This window comes from Amblyomma mixtum, chromosome 4 (assembly GCF_055824585.1).
Source record: "Amblyomma mixtum isolate Tamu chromosome 4, ASM5582458v1, whole genome shotgun sequence".
In the NCBI taxonomy this organism is placed as follows: Eukaryota; Metazoa; Arthropoda; class Arachnida; order Ixodida; family Ixodidae; genus Amblyomma; species Amblyomma mixtum.
This window is the reverse complement of record NC_143015.1, coordinates 21,156,591-21,171,127: the sequence shown is the minus strand read 5'-3', so window position 1 is coordinate 21,171,127 and position 14,537 is coordinate 21,156,591. Positions and strand designations below refer to the sequence as shown.

Genomic DNA, 14,537 nt, shown 5'->3' with positions numbered 1-14,537 from the left:
TTTGCTTTGAAGAAGAACGTGTTGGCAAGAGCAAATCGCCTTCTCGCTTGTTTAAATTTGATGTTTTTCTTGGTCTTTATGGCGATTATTTCTTCCTCCTTTTTCCAGGACGGACACGCCCTGGAGTACGCAGCGTGGTCTCCTTCGCGGTTAGCGCACCATAATGCTGCGTCACATTCCTCAGAATGGTGGTCTTTCGAAGCGCATTTCGCGCTAGTTTTGCGACAGCGGCAACTCTGTTAGCCGTGGCCAAACCTCAGACCATTGAAACATCTGCGGGGGTTGGGTATATATAGTTTTACATTTGTTTTCACGTAGCCCACTTCAATGATTTCAGGCGATGTGCTTGCGCTGAATGTCAGGATCAGATGTTTCGTATCTATTCGCTTGTTAACTTTCCTGATCTTGATGTGGAATTTCTTTGAAGGAGAAATTCTAGAGGCCCGTGTACTGTGCGATGTCAGTGCACGTTAAAGAACCCCAGGTGGTCGAAATTTCCGAAGCCCTTCACTACGGCGTCCCTCATGGGCCGAGTCGCTTTGGGACGTTAAACTCCATAAACCATAAACCAAACCATCTTGATGTGGTGAGCATTTTTGACACCTTTGTCAGTAAGTCCTTCAAGTATTTCTTTCTAAGAAAGGTGGACAAGATAGATTTCAGAGATGACTCCTCGAAATGTATTTAGAGATCGGTAGGGAGTCACGGAGAGAGGAACGCCCTCTATGGATACAATGCTTGCGAATTTTCAATGCTGTACATTGTTAGGCATTTCGAGCAACAGGTCACCGCTGGTCAGTTTTGATACCTTATAACCAAGGTCCAAGACATCTGTGAATCACTTTGAGACTAGGAATAGGGATATAAGTTTTGCTTTTTCTTCTTCTGCTTCGCTATGGATTACATGAAAATTGGGGAATGCTACCCTTTTTTTTCTGGAGAAAGTCTCCGGCTTCGTTTCGCCGTTTTCTGAGAGAGCGATCATGTTTGGAAAGGGCGAACCATAAAAAAAGTTGAGTTTTCCGGCCACAGTGCCAGCCACCCACCATGGAGCCCTAGTAGGGGACGGGCAGGGACTTTCAAGCAAGCCCTGCCCACGCTAGTTGTACACCCAAACTATGACCAAATATGGCGCAACTCAGGACAGCTGGTCACACAAGGGTCACCCTCACCGCCAGAAAACAAGAAAAAACAAGAAGTGAATAGGAGACAGGAGAGTCGTGAGATAGAAGTTAGGAAAGTGAGGGATGGAGGGGATGACAGGAAAAGGCGACTGCCGATTTCCCCCGGTCGGGTCAGGCCGGTGGTGCCGTCTACGAGAAGCGTGGTGTGTTGCCTCCGCCGAGGGGCCTTAAAGGTTCAAACGCTCGGCATCGGCTCAACCACCAGGGTCCCCTTTTCCCCAGACACGGCGATGCCATGCGCGGCTAAGCGCGGATGCTCGGGTCCGTGGTGGCGCACTGCTCATCATCATCTGCTTATAGCAGATGCCCCTGCGGGCTCACTGTTGCAAGCGATCATACTAAGGAAATTATGTTCAGAGTTTGAAGGCGCTGTGAATGGGGCTTTCAGTTAAATGGCGGTATGTCTGGGATGTTAAACAACGACGCTTCATGAACATCCTCCAGCAAGAATTTTGTTGATGCGCTTATTAGAAGCTGAGTTGACTGTAGTCAGATTTTGAATCTCTTCCTTGCTTTGCTCACTTTCTGCACGCTGGAACATCTCCGGCGGCACCACGACTCGACCTGATACCGCCGATGCGCGGGGCAGAGCTTCGCGATCGGCCAGAGCGACGCGGCTGACTGGCCCTGGTGGCTGCGAGACGAAACTCCCTCTTAGCCGACAGACGCCAGGGCGTGGAATGGAGGTGGGCGCGTTAACGAAGCAGTCGCCAGAAAGGGGTCGCCAACTCTTGCGCGGGATTGTAGGTTGCCTGCTGCGTGTAGAAGTGTACTATTTGGCTCCGGCATTCACGGAACAGGAAGCAGCGATTAAGCGAGTTTATGTCCTCTCCTCAGAATGTGCTGAGGGTCCCTTTCATAGCATCACTGCAGACGTGGCCAGGTCCGGTTTCAGAGCCTGTGCTCTGACTTCGCGAGGAAAAGAACGGTACGCGTCTGGGGAAAATTCTGCGCGCTCGCGCCACAGCTAACGGTCAAACAGTTACGCACTCGGAACAGTCTTGTGACCTTCTTGTTCACAGTCAAAATTTTGAGGTCTTTTTGAGGGATATTACAGAAACTTATGTATAAAAGGGGGACCCACAGTCGACGACTTTCTGTACGAAGTAATCTTGTAAGGACTGAAAGAAAGCAGAGCACCTATCGTCACTAAATCATCACATCATCAAAAAACATCAGTGATGATGAAGCGTTTCCTGGTGCACGTTCACACAGCATGAACAGGCATGGTCGCATTGTTAAAAGAGGCGGTGAGGTTGTTCCTATAGGAATGAAGAAAACAACCACTTCATAGTTAACACCGATTCAGATCTTGAAACTGTCTGGGACACCTGCCCAATGCATTTTTGATACTTATCCGTTACCGTCCCCCAGATTCTAGTCATTCTTTTGTTATTGACGTGCTTATCAGTATAACAAAGACAACTCAATTAAATCCTGCTAACAACATCTGCACCTTCAGTGATTTCAATTATTCTTTAATACACCCGGCTGAACTGTTATAATGTGATATTTCAACGTAATTCTCATATTTTATCTGGAAACTATAAGAGAAGCAACGCAGTTGGATGGATTCAGCGGTCATCATTTACTTCAGCTAAATGTACTATCGGGGACAAAAGTTGTATACTCCACGCGGCGGGAGCCGGAGCAACGGAAAACTGCGGCATTTTGGCGCGCTAAAGCACGAAACATTGAAACGAGCCAAGCGACATGCCTACTGATAATAAAGTTCACGCATTGGCTGTCTCGATCGCAGATGCCGCGTGTAGATGGCGTTGCAACGCATTTTTCGTTGCTCCGTCCCGCCGCGTGGAGTATAACACTTTTGTCACCGATAGTGCATTCCCGTTTCATCATCTCTGTGACACAGAAAAATCACGATTGTGATAAGCCTAATTTCATAGCTATGAGCACACAGCCTGAAGCCTTTTTATATTTATTTATACTGTTAGCCCTTTTTGGGCCGATACAGGGTGAATGACATTTTAATAGCAGCACGAACACAATGCAGCAACAACGACATAAGAGCACGATGCAGGCAAACTGGTTGGCGAAAGCACCTCAAGGTCTCGGTTCAGCCGCAGACGCCGCTATGTTCACCTTTAAGTTTAGTCGAAAATCTCTCCCACTTCTCAGCTGGAACTTCTTGTATAAACGTACCGGGCACGGTTACATTGTGCATCTGAAGTACAAAGGTGCAACAAGAACCGAGAAGAACACAGACACCGCAGGAGGTGGGTTCACATTCACGAGTGTGGCCTAGAGGCGGTTGCTGCTGACACTGCTTCAGTTTCGGCTCAAACGTCCCGATGGATCTCTCTCGAAATTGAAATCAATGACTCTACCCTATGACGAAAACGAAATCGCATTTAATGATTACTTTTAATCTGTATTTACTAAAGATGATGACAGTTCCCCTGCTTTCGAAGTATGCCTCCAATGCCAGACCATCTCAACAGTGAGCAAGGCATATTGAAAATGCTCCTGGAGCTGTATGTAAAAAGTCCCCTGGGCCTCGTGACATACCCAACGCACTCCTGCATAGGTATTCGGAAAGGGTAGCTAAGTAATTATACATGAGATTTTCCAGGCCTTTAAAGGATGGGCAGACTCCAAATGATTAGAGGACGGCCAGAGATTAGATTAGAGACCCACTCCTAAAAACGAAAAAAAAAACGGCGTATTTTAACTATCGCCCAATTTCACTGACATCCATCACTTACAAAAGAATGGAATACATAATACCTACGCACATTTCTGACTTCCAAGAGAAGCATAAATTTTTTACCCTACTTTCAGCACGGATTCAGAAGAGGCTATTCCACATGCACCCAATTAGTCCAGACTGCACACGACTTTGCAAACTATATCAATAACGGAAACCAAAGAGATGACAGTTTCATGGATTTCGCAAAAGACTTTGACATGGTCTCTCATAAAAAGTTGCTTTGCAAAATCCATAACACAGTAAAGAATGACAAAATCTTTACGTGGATTTAATCACACCTGAATAACTGCCGACAATATGTATCGTTTGGTAACCATTCCTATGAAATCGCTTCGGTTGACTGTGTTGTTCCCCAGGGTTCAGTGCTTGGGCCACTCTTGGTCCCTATATATATTAAGGACATATTAAAAGACATTCTAGTTCACCTTAAACTATATGCGGACGTGTGATCAATTCAGAAATTAAAAATAAGACAGACCAGCTGATACTAAACGATGCTTTTCAAAAACTTACCGCATGGTGTGACACCTGGCAAATGCCTATCAACTCTCAAAAAATGTCTTCATAAGCATAACACGCATAAAAAATCCGGTCATATTCAATTATTCTTCCTCCAATAACGCTCTTCCCGTTGCTGAACACTACAGATATCTGGGTCTATGGATCACTAACACTCTTGACTGGACCAGGAGGATTAATCAGGTTTCAAGCAATGCAAACCATAAACTTTTCTTTCTGAGGCGTGCACTGAAGTTCTCCACCTCCGAAGTTCGGCTTCTAGCCTGCAAATCAATTGTCCTCCCAATACTAGATTATGCGGTCACGAAAACAGATATCGATAAAATTGAAAAAAAAATACAATAAAAGAACGCAATCTGTTTTGTTTACATTAGTTATGGATGTACATCAGTGATTAACCTGTTGCATAAGGCTGGTTTGATACAATTAACCGAAAGGAATCACATCTGTCATCTGAAATTTGTGTACCAACTTTTAAACGAACATTTCAAGATTAACCTTGGTGAAATAATATCTTTTTATTCAGGTTACAACAAGAGGCAGTGACATAATCTGACCGTTACCCCTTTTAGCCCTCGTAACAGTTGCTTCAAGTATTCGTTTTTCCCAAGAACAGTAAAGGACTGGAATCGGCTTACCAACTAGGAAATTTTACAGCAATATGTGGCATCATTTACTAGAAGTCTGTTTTTCCTAATTTTTGCTTTGTTGTTGCATCTCGTTGTACTTGCTCATCAGGACTAAATATTTTTGTTACTTACTGGTTTTAATAGTTGCACTACGTATTATTTTCTCTGCTGATGAGCGGTTGTTTAATACTGTTACTTTTATGTCTGAGCTTTCTTCCTGAACTTTTGACACCTATGCTACGTATTTTCTCTATTTATTGCTGATGAGCGGTTGTTCATTATTCTGATTTTTATATCTGGGTTTTTGCCTGAGCTTCTGACATTTGGACGTGTAACTTTTTTTTTTGTATTCATGTACCCACCCTGCTAAAATCCCTTGTGGGATTGCAGTATTCATAAATAAGTGCAAATAGCATACTACCAGTCCTGCAGTGAACTTTATGCTTACGTCTTCTCTTGAAGACGAATTGGACCGCATATTTTTATGTGCATGTCTGTATTAGCACGCGCAGTTATGAGGTCGCCGGTATAATCAGTTTAAAGCTTTTTCACCTAGGTGTGCTATTGTGTCTCACTAGTTGTGGCTTTTAGCTGCTGAGATGAGAGATCAAGTCACGGCTTCGTTTTGTTGGAGGTGAAACGCAAAAGACGCCTGTGTGCTGTGCGATGTCGGTGCACGCTAAATAACCCGACGTGAAACAAATGTATCCAATCGTCCACTGCGGAATCTTTTTCTCTCTTCCCCGCCGGCGCGGCGGCTCAGTGGTTATGGCGCTCGGCTGCTGACCCGAAGGATGCGGGTCCCATCCCGGCAGCGGCGGCGGAGTTTCGATGGAGGAGAAATTTTAGAGGCAATGAAATTCCTCTTCCAATAAAAAAAAAAACGTGAGTGAATTTCATTTCCCACAGTTCTCTATTGTTCACTGACCGTGGTGGAACGGAGCACTGGCGTTGCGTTGTGTTCCTTTCTTCTCTTCCCTCTGCTCTCTTCCTTATGCGATGTGCGGTTGCGCTGCTACGCCACCGTCACGCAAAACCAATACGCATGACGTTACATAGCGTAAAGAGCAGGGACAAGACAGAACACAAGCGCTGCGAACTCACGTGAATTACGCATTAGCCCGAACCATCGCCCTTCTGAAACCAACACGCTCATCAGCTCGTGCTTTCACGTCACATCTGCTTTCCTCTTTTTAAGCGTAAAATGACGTTAGGTGTCATTATCGATAAATTGGTAAAGTGTCTTGTTTTTGAGGAAAGGAAATGGCGCAGTATCTGTCTCGCACATCTCGGCGGACACCTGAACCACGCCGTAAGGGAAGGGAGGAAGGTGGGAGTGAAAGAAGGAAGAGAGAAAGAGGTGCCGTAGTGGAGGTCTCCGGAATAATTTCGACCACCTGGGGTTCTTTAACGTGCACTGACACCGCACAGCACACGAGCGCCTCCTGCGTTTCGCCTCCATCGAAATGCGGCCGCCGCGGTCGGGTTCGAACCCGGGTACTCCGGCTCGGTAGACGAGCTTCTTACCACTGAGCCACCGCGGCGGGTAGCGGTAAATTCAGCAGAACATCTTCCTGGGACTGCGGCGAACGTCACGCCTAAAGTGACCCAAAACTGCGCCCGAAATGTAGCCGTATACGTTAAATGAAAGCATATACGTTTTGTACTACAAATGAGTCAAGTTCCCTTTCCTCATGAGCAGTTGCGGAGTAGCATAGCCTCTCCCACGACATCGACGCCGCCTTGGGCCCATAAGCATTTCTCGACGCTGTAACCGGAGGAGGATTCAGGGGCAAGAGAGCCGTGGCTCACCCGGCAAGGAAGAAATTTTACACAGCAAACGATATTTTTGTAGCGTGAGCTACATTGCCCACAGTCTCACCGTTTCGCGTGCTCTCTTGCACGACCATACTGCGCATGCGCGAGGAGCAAGTGACGTCACTACGCACAGCTGGCGTGCCTCGCCGCGCGCACCCGCCTTCCTTTCCTTAAAATGGTCGGAGTGTAAAATGTGGTCAACGCCAGCGGCAATACACAACGAACGCCGACTGCCTATGACTTGATCGCCGCGTTTCTGGCACAACGTTGTCAATGCCAGCGCATGCAGCGCACACATGTCACTACCGCCATTTAGCTTAAAGCACGGTTGAGGTGTCCACTGTTCCAAGAGGGAAGTTATGAGCCTTCCCTCTGGTTTAGGTGCCCAACGAGACGTGGACACCTCGCCCCAGAGCCGTATATTCCCTTCGGGAATATACGGCTCTGCCTCGCCCTCACCTCACGCTACGCATATCCTGGCATAGCAGAGCTAAGCTACTGCCAATTTTTAAAAAACAACATGATTCAAGAGCCACGTGGAAAGGCAAGCTGCGGATTTAAGAGAGTCCATAAGTAGACGACATATGGAAGCGTGCAGACGATGACAAATTGCGAGGGCGAGCAGAAATCTCTTGGAGAGCTAATTAGAGGTACAGTCTTTGTCAAAAGTAACGAGGCTCCATGGTTTGCTTCTCATTCGTATAGTAGAGCCCTCACGGCTTCACTAAAGATCAAAAAGTTCTTTGAAGGTGAGGACAGTCGTACTTCTTACCGTACAAAGATTTAGAGCTTGATGGCTGTCATAATGGCTTTAATATACGACTGAGATGAAAAACGTGCAGCCTGGTTACCTTTGACAAAGACAGCACATGTCCACTACTATGCTGCAGTGTGCATAACACGAGGAAATAGGGCACGTTCTCACCTTGTTCTCGGCGTCCCTCCTCATGCGAGACTCGACGGCCGGTGTGCTCTCGTTGGCCGCTCTCTCAGAACCCGGGAGGAGCGCGTCGTCGGCGACCCGGTCGTTGCTTCGCTCGTCGATGGGGATCAGCAGCCCGGATCCCCCGAACGGGGGCGGCGAAGGGGCCTGGTCCAACCTGGGGCTCGCCACGTAGCCGTCTTTGCACAGGTAGAAAGGCACGCACACGCACTCCTGGCCGCCAAAGTCCGGGGCCGCCGGGTACTCGGGAGGCAGATCCGAGCCGCTCACGTACGACGCGCCCAGGGCGTTGCCGAACGGCCCTCGCCCTTCGTCCAGCTGCTTGCCGGGCCGAGGACCGCTGCGGTTGATGGTCGAGGAGGCGGTGTGCTTCTCCGCGTTGTAAGGGTTGCCCTTCCTCTCGGGCCGAACGATGGGAGGCAGGGCGTTGGGAGGCCCCTGCGGCTTGCGCGGGAAGTAGGCAGGCTGGCCGGCAGGCGTCGGAGGCGCCGCGGGCGAGTACTCGACCATGGTGGGGCCGCCGGGGGGACGGTTCTTGGCCGCCGTCGAGAAGAAGCCGCTGGGGACAAAGTGTTGGGGGCCAGGACGGAGGCGGTCAGGTTTCTTCTCGGGAACGCCAATGATGGGAATGAAGCCCTTGATGGGGAAATAGCTTTCGGGGTCGTTCACTATCCTGGACTCGGGAACTGGATCGGAAAAGCCGTTGCTTCTGCCGCTCGTAGCGTCAACCGAGCTGCCGTCGTTGATGATCTTTGCCTTGCGAAAGCCCGACGTCCTCGACTCGGCGTTCGTAAGGGTTGGGTCTCGTTCGAAGAACTTGGATCGCTGCCTGGCGTTGCGGCCCACGATGATAACGCTCCCCGACGTGGTGTTGTACAACTCGGTGTCATTGTGGAGGCTATCCAAGACAGTCATGCGGTAGGTGATGGTTTCAGGCTTCCCCGTGGAATTTGCATCGCCTGTAAGAACAATTTTCGGAAAGTATGACATTTAAAATGAGGCCAAAACTTTCTTGTGCGAAAAGTTTTCCTCAGCCACGCTTCTGGCAGTGCGAAGCGTACATGGGAGGATACAAACGGCCAGTTTTAGTAGCCACTGAATGAATTTCCGCAAATGACAACACTGTAAAGAATAAAAAAATTACCCACTGTTTTCTCTTGAGCACGTGAAGTTGCACTTAAACTAACACAAGCTGAGAATCGTAAGGGAGCCTGCATTGTCCATGTTAAATGCTTTGCAGTATATAGATGTGGGGTATTTTATAATCCATGGTAAAACAGCGCGGAAAAAACACGAGGACGGAACAAACACGACAACACGAGCGCTTCAATTGAGCAGCATATAAGCAGTTGGTGCCTCATCATCATCATCAGCCCACTGCAGGGCGAAGGCTTTTCACAAGCCTCTCCAGTCAACCCTGTCCTTTGCAAGCTGCAGGCACCATATCCCAGCAAACTTCATAACTCATCCGCCCATCTAACGTTCTGCCGCCGCCTACTATGCTTTCTTTCTCTTGGAATCCACTCCATTACCCTTAAGGACCAGCGGTTATCTTGCATTCGAATTACATGCCCTGCCCTAGCCCATTTCTTCCTCTTGATTTTGACTAGGATGTCATCAACCCGCGTTTTTTCCCTCACCCAGTCTTTCCGTTTCCGATCTCTTATCGTCACAACTATCGTTTTTTCTTTCCATGGCTCGCTGCGTTGTCCTTAACTTAAGCTGAACCCTTTGTTAGCCTCCACGTTTCTGCCCCATAGGTGAGTACCGGTAAGATACAGCTGTTGTATACTTTTCTCTTGAGGGGATTATGGCAAACGGCCATTCATGATCTGAGAGAACCTGACATATGCGCTCTACCCCATTCGTATTCTTCTTGCTATTTCTATAGCTGGGTTGCCAGCTGGGCTGGTTGGTGAACATGCACAGCAGAGAGCGGCACTGCGGCAATGGACGCCACACAAAGAGAAGGAAGTCGACTGACGGCGCGTATAAGTGAACTTTACTGTTAAAGATTATGGAAAATGCGCTGCCGAACCAGAGATCGGACCATAAGAATGGCGTGGGGTGCCTGAATGACAGCCTAACAACACTACCTAAGACGGAAGCGATTAATCAGAGAAATCAAGGAGGATAGGAGATGCCTTTTTTAACTTTGTAGTTTTATCAATGGATGATTAATAAAAGCAGAGGAAAAAAAAAACACATGACATCGGTGGGTTTCGAATGCACACTGCTCAGCTGGTAGAGCAGCGGACGCAAAATTTGGAAGTCGTGGTTTCGGATCCTTTCGGCGGCATGTGGTTGTGTTTTCTTGTGCTTTTATTAATCGCTCATTGATAAAAACTGCAAAATTAATAATAAAAGGGGCATACTCTATGCCCCTATAGCGCCCGGCGACGCTATAAAGCGCAGGCGCTGAGATCGGCGGTACCAGCGCGCGCTAGAGGAAAATAAAGATGGACAGCGCGTGCTCGGAGCGCACGCCCGGCACAGGCTGTTCGGAACTAGAAGCCTGCCACGCTGGTCATCTTGTTCTGGTGCTCCGCTGCGACCCCGCAAATCCTCAACAGTGGTGACCCGGCGAACCGTGCCTTCTATCCCAGCGGCGTCCTAGCATGGCGTACTGGCAGGACCCAAGTTTCGGCCCGCCGCTCCCAGCGTTATAAACTTATTTTATAAACTACACCAACCTCGCAAGGTTGCCTTGAGCTGTGGCAAGGTCTACGTGGGGCAAACCGGACGTTGCCTCAATGAGCGTCTTATGGAGCACTCAAATAATGTTTCTAACACCGTAAAGAAAAACCTGGGTGTTCACTGCTTAAAGTGCCCCTCCGATTCCTGCGAGCCTTTCCTTCACGAATGCTCGGTCATCGCGAGAAATGCGCATCAAACTACACGCGAAATTATAGAAGCCGTCCACATTCTAAAGCTATGTGAAGAGTGTGTTAGCACACCCTCGATAGCGCTAACGAAACGTGAGTTTGACTATTTGAGCCAGGCACAGAGCAACTTTAACGTGTAGGATTCCGAAATACGTCCGTTAGCCTTTTTACCTTTTGGACAAGGTTGCTTTATGTCTCCTGCTTTTAACACCCCTTTCGGTTCTTTTATCGCTTTTAAAAATTCTTTTCTATTTTTAATGGTCTTTTTGGCCTTTTAATACATTTTGTTCACTTGTCATCTTCTAGTGTTTTTTTGTCTCTTGTACTGCCTGTTCGCGTCATCCTTTTAAGCGTCATCATCTTAATCGCCCCTCCACTAGTCTTTTATCTTGTTTAGTTTTCATTCTGTTGCCTCCAAGGGTCACCCTTGCCCTCATGTGTCTTTTCTATTTTAGTTTGTTATCTCTCGGTCACGTGCAAACACAGCACCTGTTAACCATGTCTTCCCGCCCACTTCTCGATTCTGTATATATGTTGCTCCACAATAAAATAATCAGTTGAAGTCAGCGCTGTATCGTCTTGCCTTTATTCGTCCGTGTCTAAGGAGTGCGCTGTGTTTTTCCCCCAAGCACAGAATATAACCAGCCTCTCTATATAGCGTTCATTGATTACGAGAAATCATTCGACTCAGTAGAAACCTCAGCAGTCATGGAGGCATTGCGGAATCAGGGCGTAGAAGAGTGTTATGTGAAAATATTGGAAGATATTTATAACGATTGCACAGCTACCATAGTTCTCCATAAAGTCAGCAACAAAATTCCAATAAGGAAAGTTATCATGCAGGGAGACTCGATCTCGCCTATGCTATTCACTGCCTGTTTACAGGAGGTATTCCGAGGCCTGAAATGGGAACAGTTGGGGATAAGAGTTAATGGAGAATACCTAAGTAATTTGCGATTCGCTGATCACATTGACTTGCTAAGTCATTCAGGACATGAACTGCAAATATGATCAATGAATCAGACAGGTAGAGCAGAACGGTGGGGCTAAAAATTAACATGCAGAAAACCAAAGTAATGTTCAACAGCCTAGCAAGGGAACAGCAGTTCGCAGTTGGTAGCCAGGTGCTGGAAGTAGTAAGAGAATATGTCTATTTAGGGCAGGTAGTGACAGCTGATCCAGATCATGAGACAGACGCAACTAGAAGAATAAGAATGGGGTGGAGCGAATATGGCAGGTTATCTCAGATCATGAATGGCAGTTTACCAATATCCCTCAAGAGAAAAGTATACAACAGCTGTATCCTACCGGTACTCACCTATGGGGCAGAAACGTGGAGGCTAACAAAGAGGGTTCAGCTTAAGTTAAGGAAAACGCAGCGAGCTATGGAAAGAAAAATGATAGGTGCAACGTTAAGAGATCGGAAGCGGCCGGAGTGGGTAAGAGAACAAACGCGCGTTAATGATATCCTAGTTGAAATCAAGAGGAAGAAGTGGGCTTGGGCAGGGCATGTAATGCGAAGGCAAGATAACCGCTGGTCCTTAAGGGTAACGGAGTGGATTCCAAGAGAAAGCAAACGTAGCAGGGGACGGCAGAAAGTTAGGTGGGCAGATGAGATTAACAAGTTTGCGAGGATACGGTGGCCGCAACTGGCAAAGGACAGGGTTAATTGATGGAGAGACACGGGAGAGGCCTTTGCCTTGCAATGGGCGTAGTAAGGCTGATGATGATGATGATGATGATGTAACAAAGAAAGAAACAGGAGGATGCATGCCACAAGGTTGTATTTTTTCCAAGAAGGGCCAGGGGATATACTTTTTCGTTGCACAAGGGCAGGTGCGTTGATGTGGTGGTTGGGGAGCGGTCTATCGCGACCAGTCACTAGTTGAACTGCCACCTGCGACGGTGGGCAGTTTGCTCACTACCCGGTGGGCAGGTTGTGATGACGTCACAAGGTCACGTGAGACTTACGTGGCCCACCTGGGTTGTTTCCGCGGGGATTTCTCTCTCACAACGCCGAAGACGACGCCGCAAAACGTGAGCCGTAACACAGTCCTCCCCTCAAAAGCTGTCCCACCGACACCGAACGGCACGAAGAGAGGAAGCAGGCCGCGCGGAGAGATATGGCAGCTCTACATTCGATTCCCTGCCCGTGGAAAAACGCAAGTGACACTGCTAGTGTTGTCCAAGGTGCCGTTCTCATCTCAACTGCCCAGGGGCCAAATCTTTTATATTACTATTGGGCTTACACCCGCGATACAGGAGGGGTGCGGGAGAGGCAAATTTTCTTATTCATTTTTTACGCCTCAATCTACTATTTGTCACTTAAGTAAATAACTTGAAACCTGTTATTTTTTGTGATCACGAAAACATTTCCCGTTTTTCTTCTGCCTATAATTGCGTATATTTCGAACAAAATGTGAGCTCTAAAGTCATTTCTCGTTTCCCTTCTTATTTTGATATGAGCGAGTGGTATGTGTTTTCGTCCTTCTCGTCTCGTCCTTGTTACTGCTGCGCTGCAATTTTCCAGTATGAGCGAAGCCTTCGCATTTTCCAGTTCTTTCCAGTTCTTTTTTCCAGTTCTTGGGCCAGAAAAATTCCCAGTGCCTTAGCGAAGCTATGCGAGGAGCTCCCGGTGTATTTTTTAAAACTAAAATCTATGCTTCAACGCATAACACGACGAAAAGGGGAAAAACATTGCCGAGAGCGCTCAGCTGATCACGAGGCATTGGGCCGACGTTGTGTGCGAGCCCCTCCGACAGCGCTGCCGTTGCAGACGGTGTTGCGAATGAAGGGGAATACCTACAACAGACGAAGCGTGTCTGCAAATGTGACCTGCACGACCAGCGCACAGTAGCGCGTCAAATGCCCGACGCTACTAACAAAGCGGCCGCCGTTTGACAACGTTGAGCTGTTGTTATGTGAGCGCGGCAGGCAGCATTTTATTGGCGGTTTAAAGTAGTCCTTCCTTTATCATTTCGATCGCGGCTGCGGCGGTCGAATTACGACGGAGGCGAAATTCTAGAGGCCCGTGTACTGTGCGATGTCAGCGCACGTTAAAGAACCCCAGGGGGTCGAAATTTCCGGCGCCCTCTACTAAGGCGTCTCTCATAGCCTGAGTGGGTTTGCGATGTTACAGCCACACAAGTCAATAAATCATTAAAATTGTATTTATCATCAGGTAAATATAGGACCGCACGGAAAAACAGCTGCAAGTCCAGAAAAGCAATAAGTGTCCCCTTCGGGGGTGCGTTTCAGTACAAGTGGCGTCATATCGTTGCCCATGGGCAAGACAGAACAAGGTTGGGCCAAAACTCGTGTTTATAACTTGCATCTGTTCGATTACATGCTCCTGTGCAAAAGAATAGGTCGGAGACATTGGAATTTTAATTGACAAGTGTGCAAATTGAGTTTGTAGCTGGACACCCGTACGAGACGAAAATAACCTGTTCGGGGAAAATGGTTACACGTTTGCTACCCACTGCACACACGGCTAGACTGAAGTGCGTAAAAGCGGTCGCAGAAAACCTCGGGCGCTTCAGGTGAGTTCTGGTGGGTGTTCTTTTTAAAGATTCCATGAAATGCGGCACCCATATATGCCAGATAATGAGACTCTGTTTGCCGATATCCTTCAAGAAAAATGTGTGCAGCACCGGTACTCACCTATGGGGCAGAAACGCGGAGGCTGACAAAGAGGGCTCAGCTTAAGTTAAGGACAACGCAGCGAGCTATGGAAGGAAATATGATGGGTATAACATTGAGAGATCGGAAGCGGGCAGAGTGGGCGAGGGAACAAATGCAGGTTGATGACTCTGCTTATTCTTTTCA

The 14,537-nt window shown here is 47.8% G+C and overlaps 1 protein-coding gene across 1 annotated transcript in view; it reads right to left on the bottom strand.

Moving 5' to 3' along the window:
- Positions 1-14,537, bottom strand: part of LOC149345833 (uncharacterized) — a 72,796-nt gene that overhangs the window by 24,906 nt on the left and 33,353 nt on the right. The window contains exon 3 of the mRNA XM_089585302.1: positions 7,807-8,783. Coding sequence (XP_089441428.1) covers positions 7,807-8,783 — 977 coding nt within the window. The remainder of the gene's footprint in view (positions 1-7,806; positions 8,784-14,537) is intronic.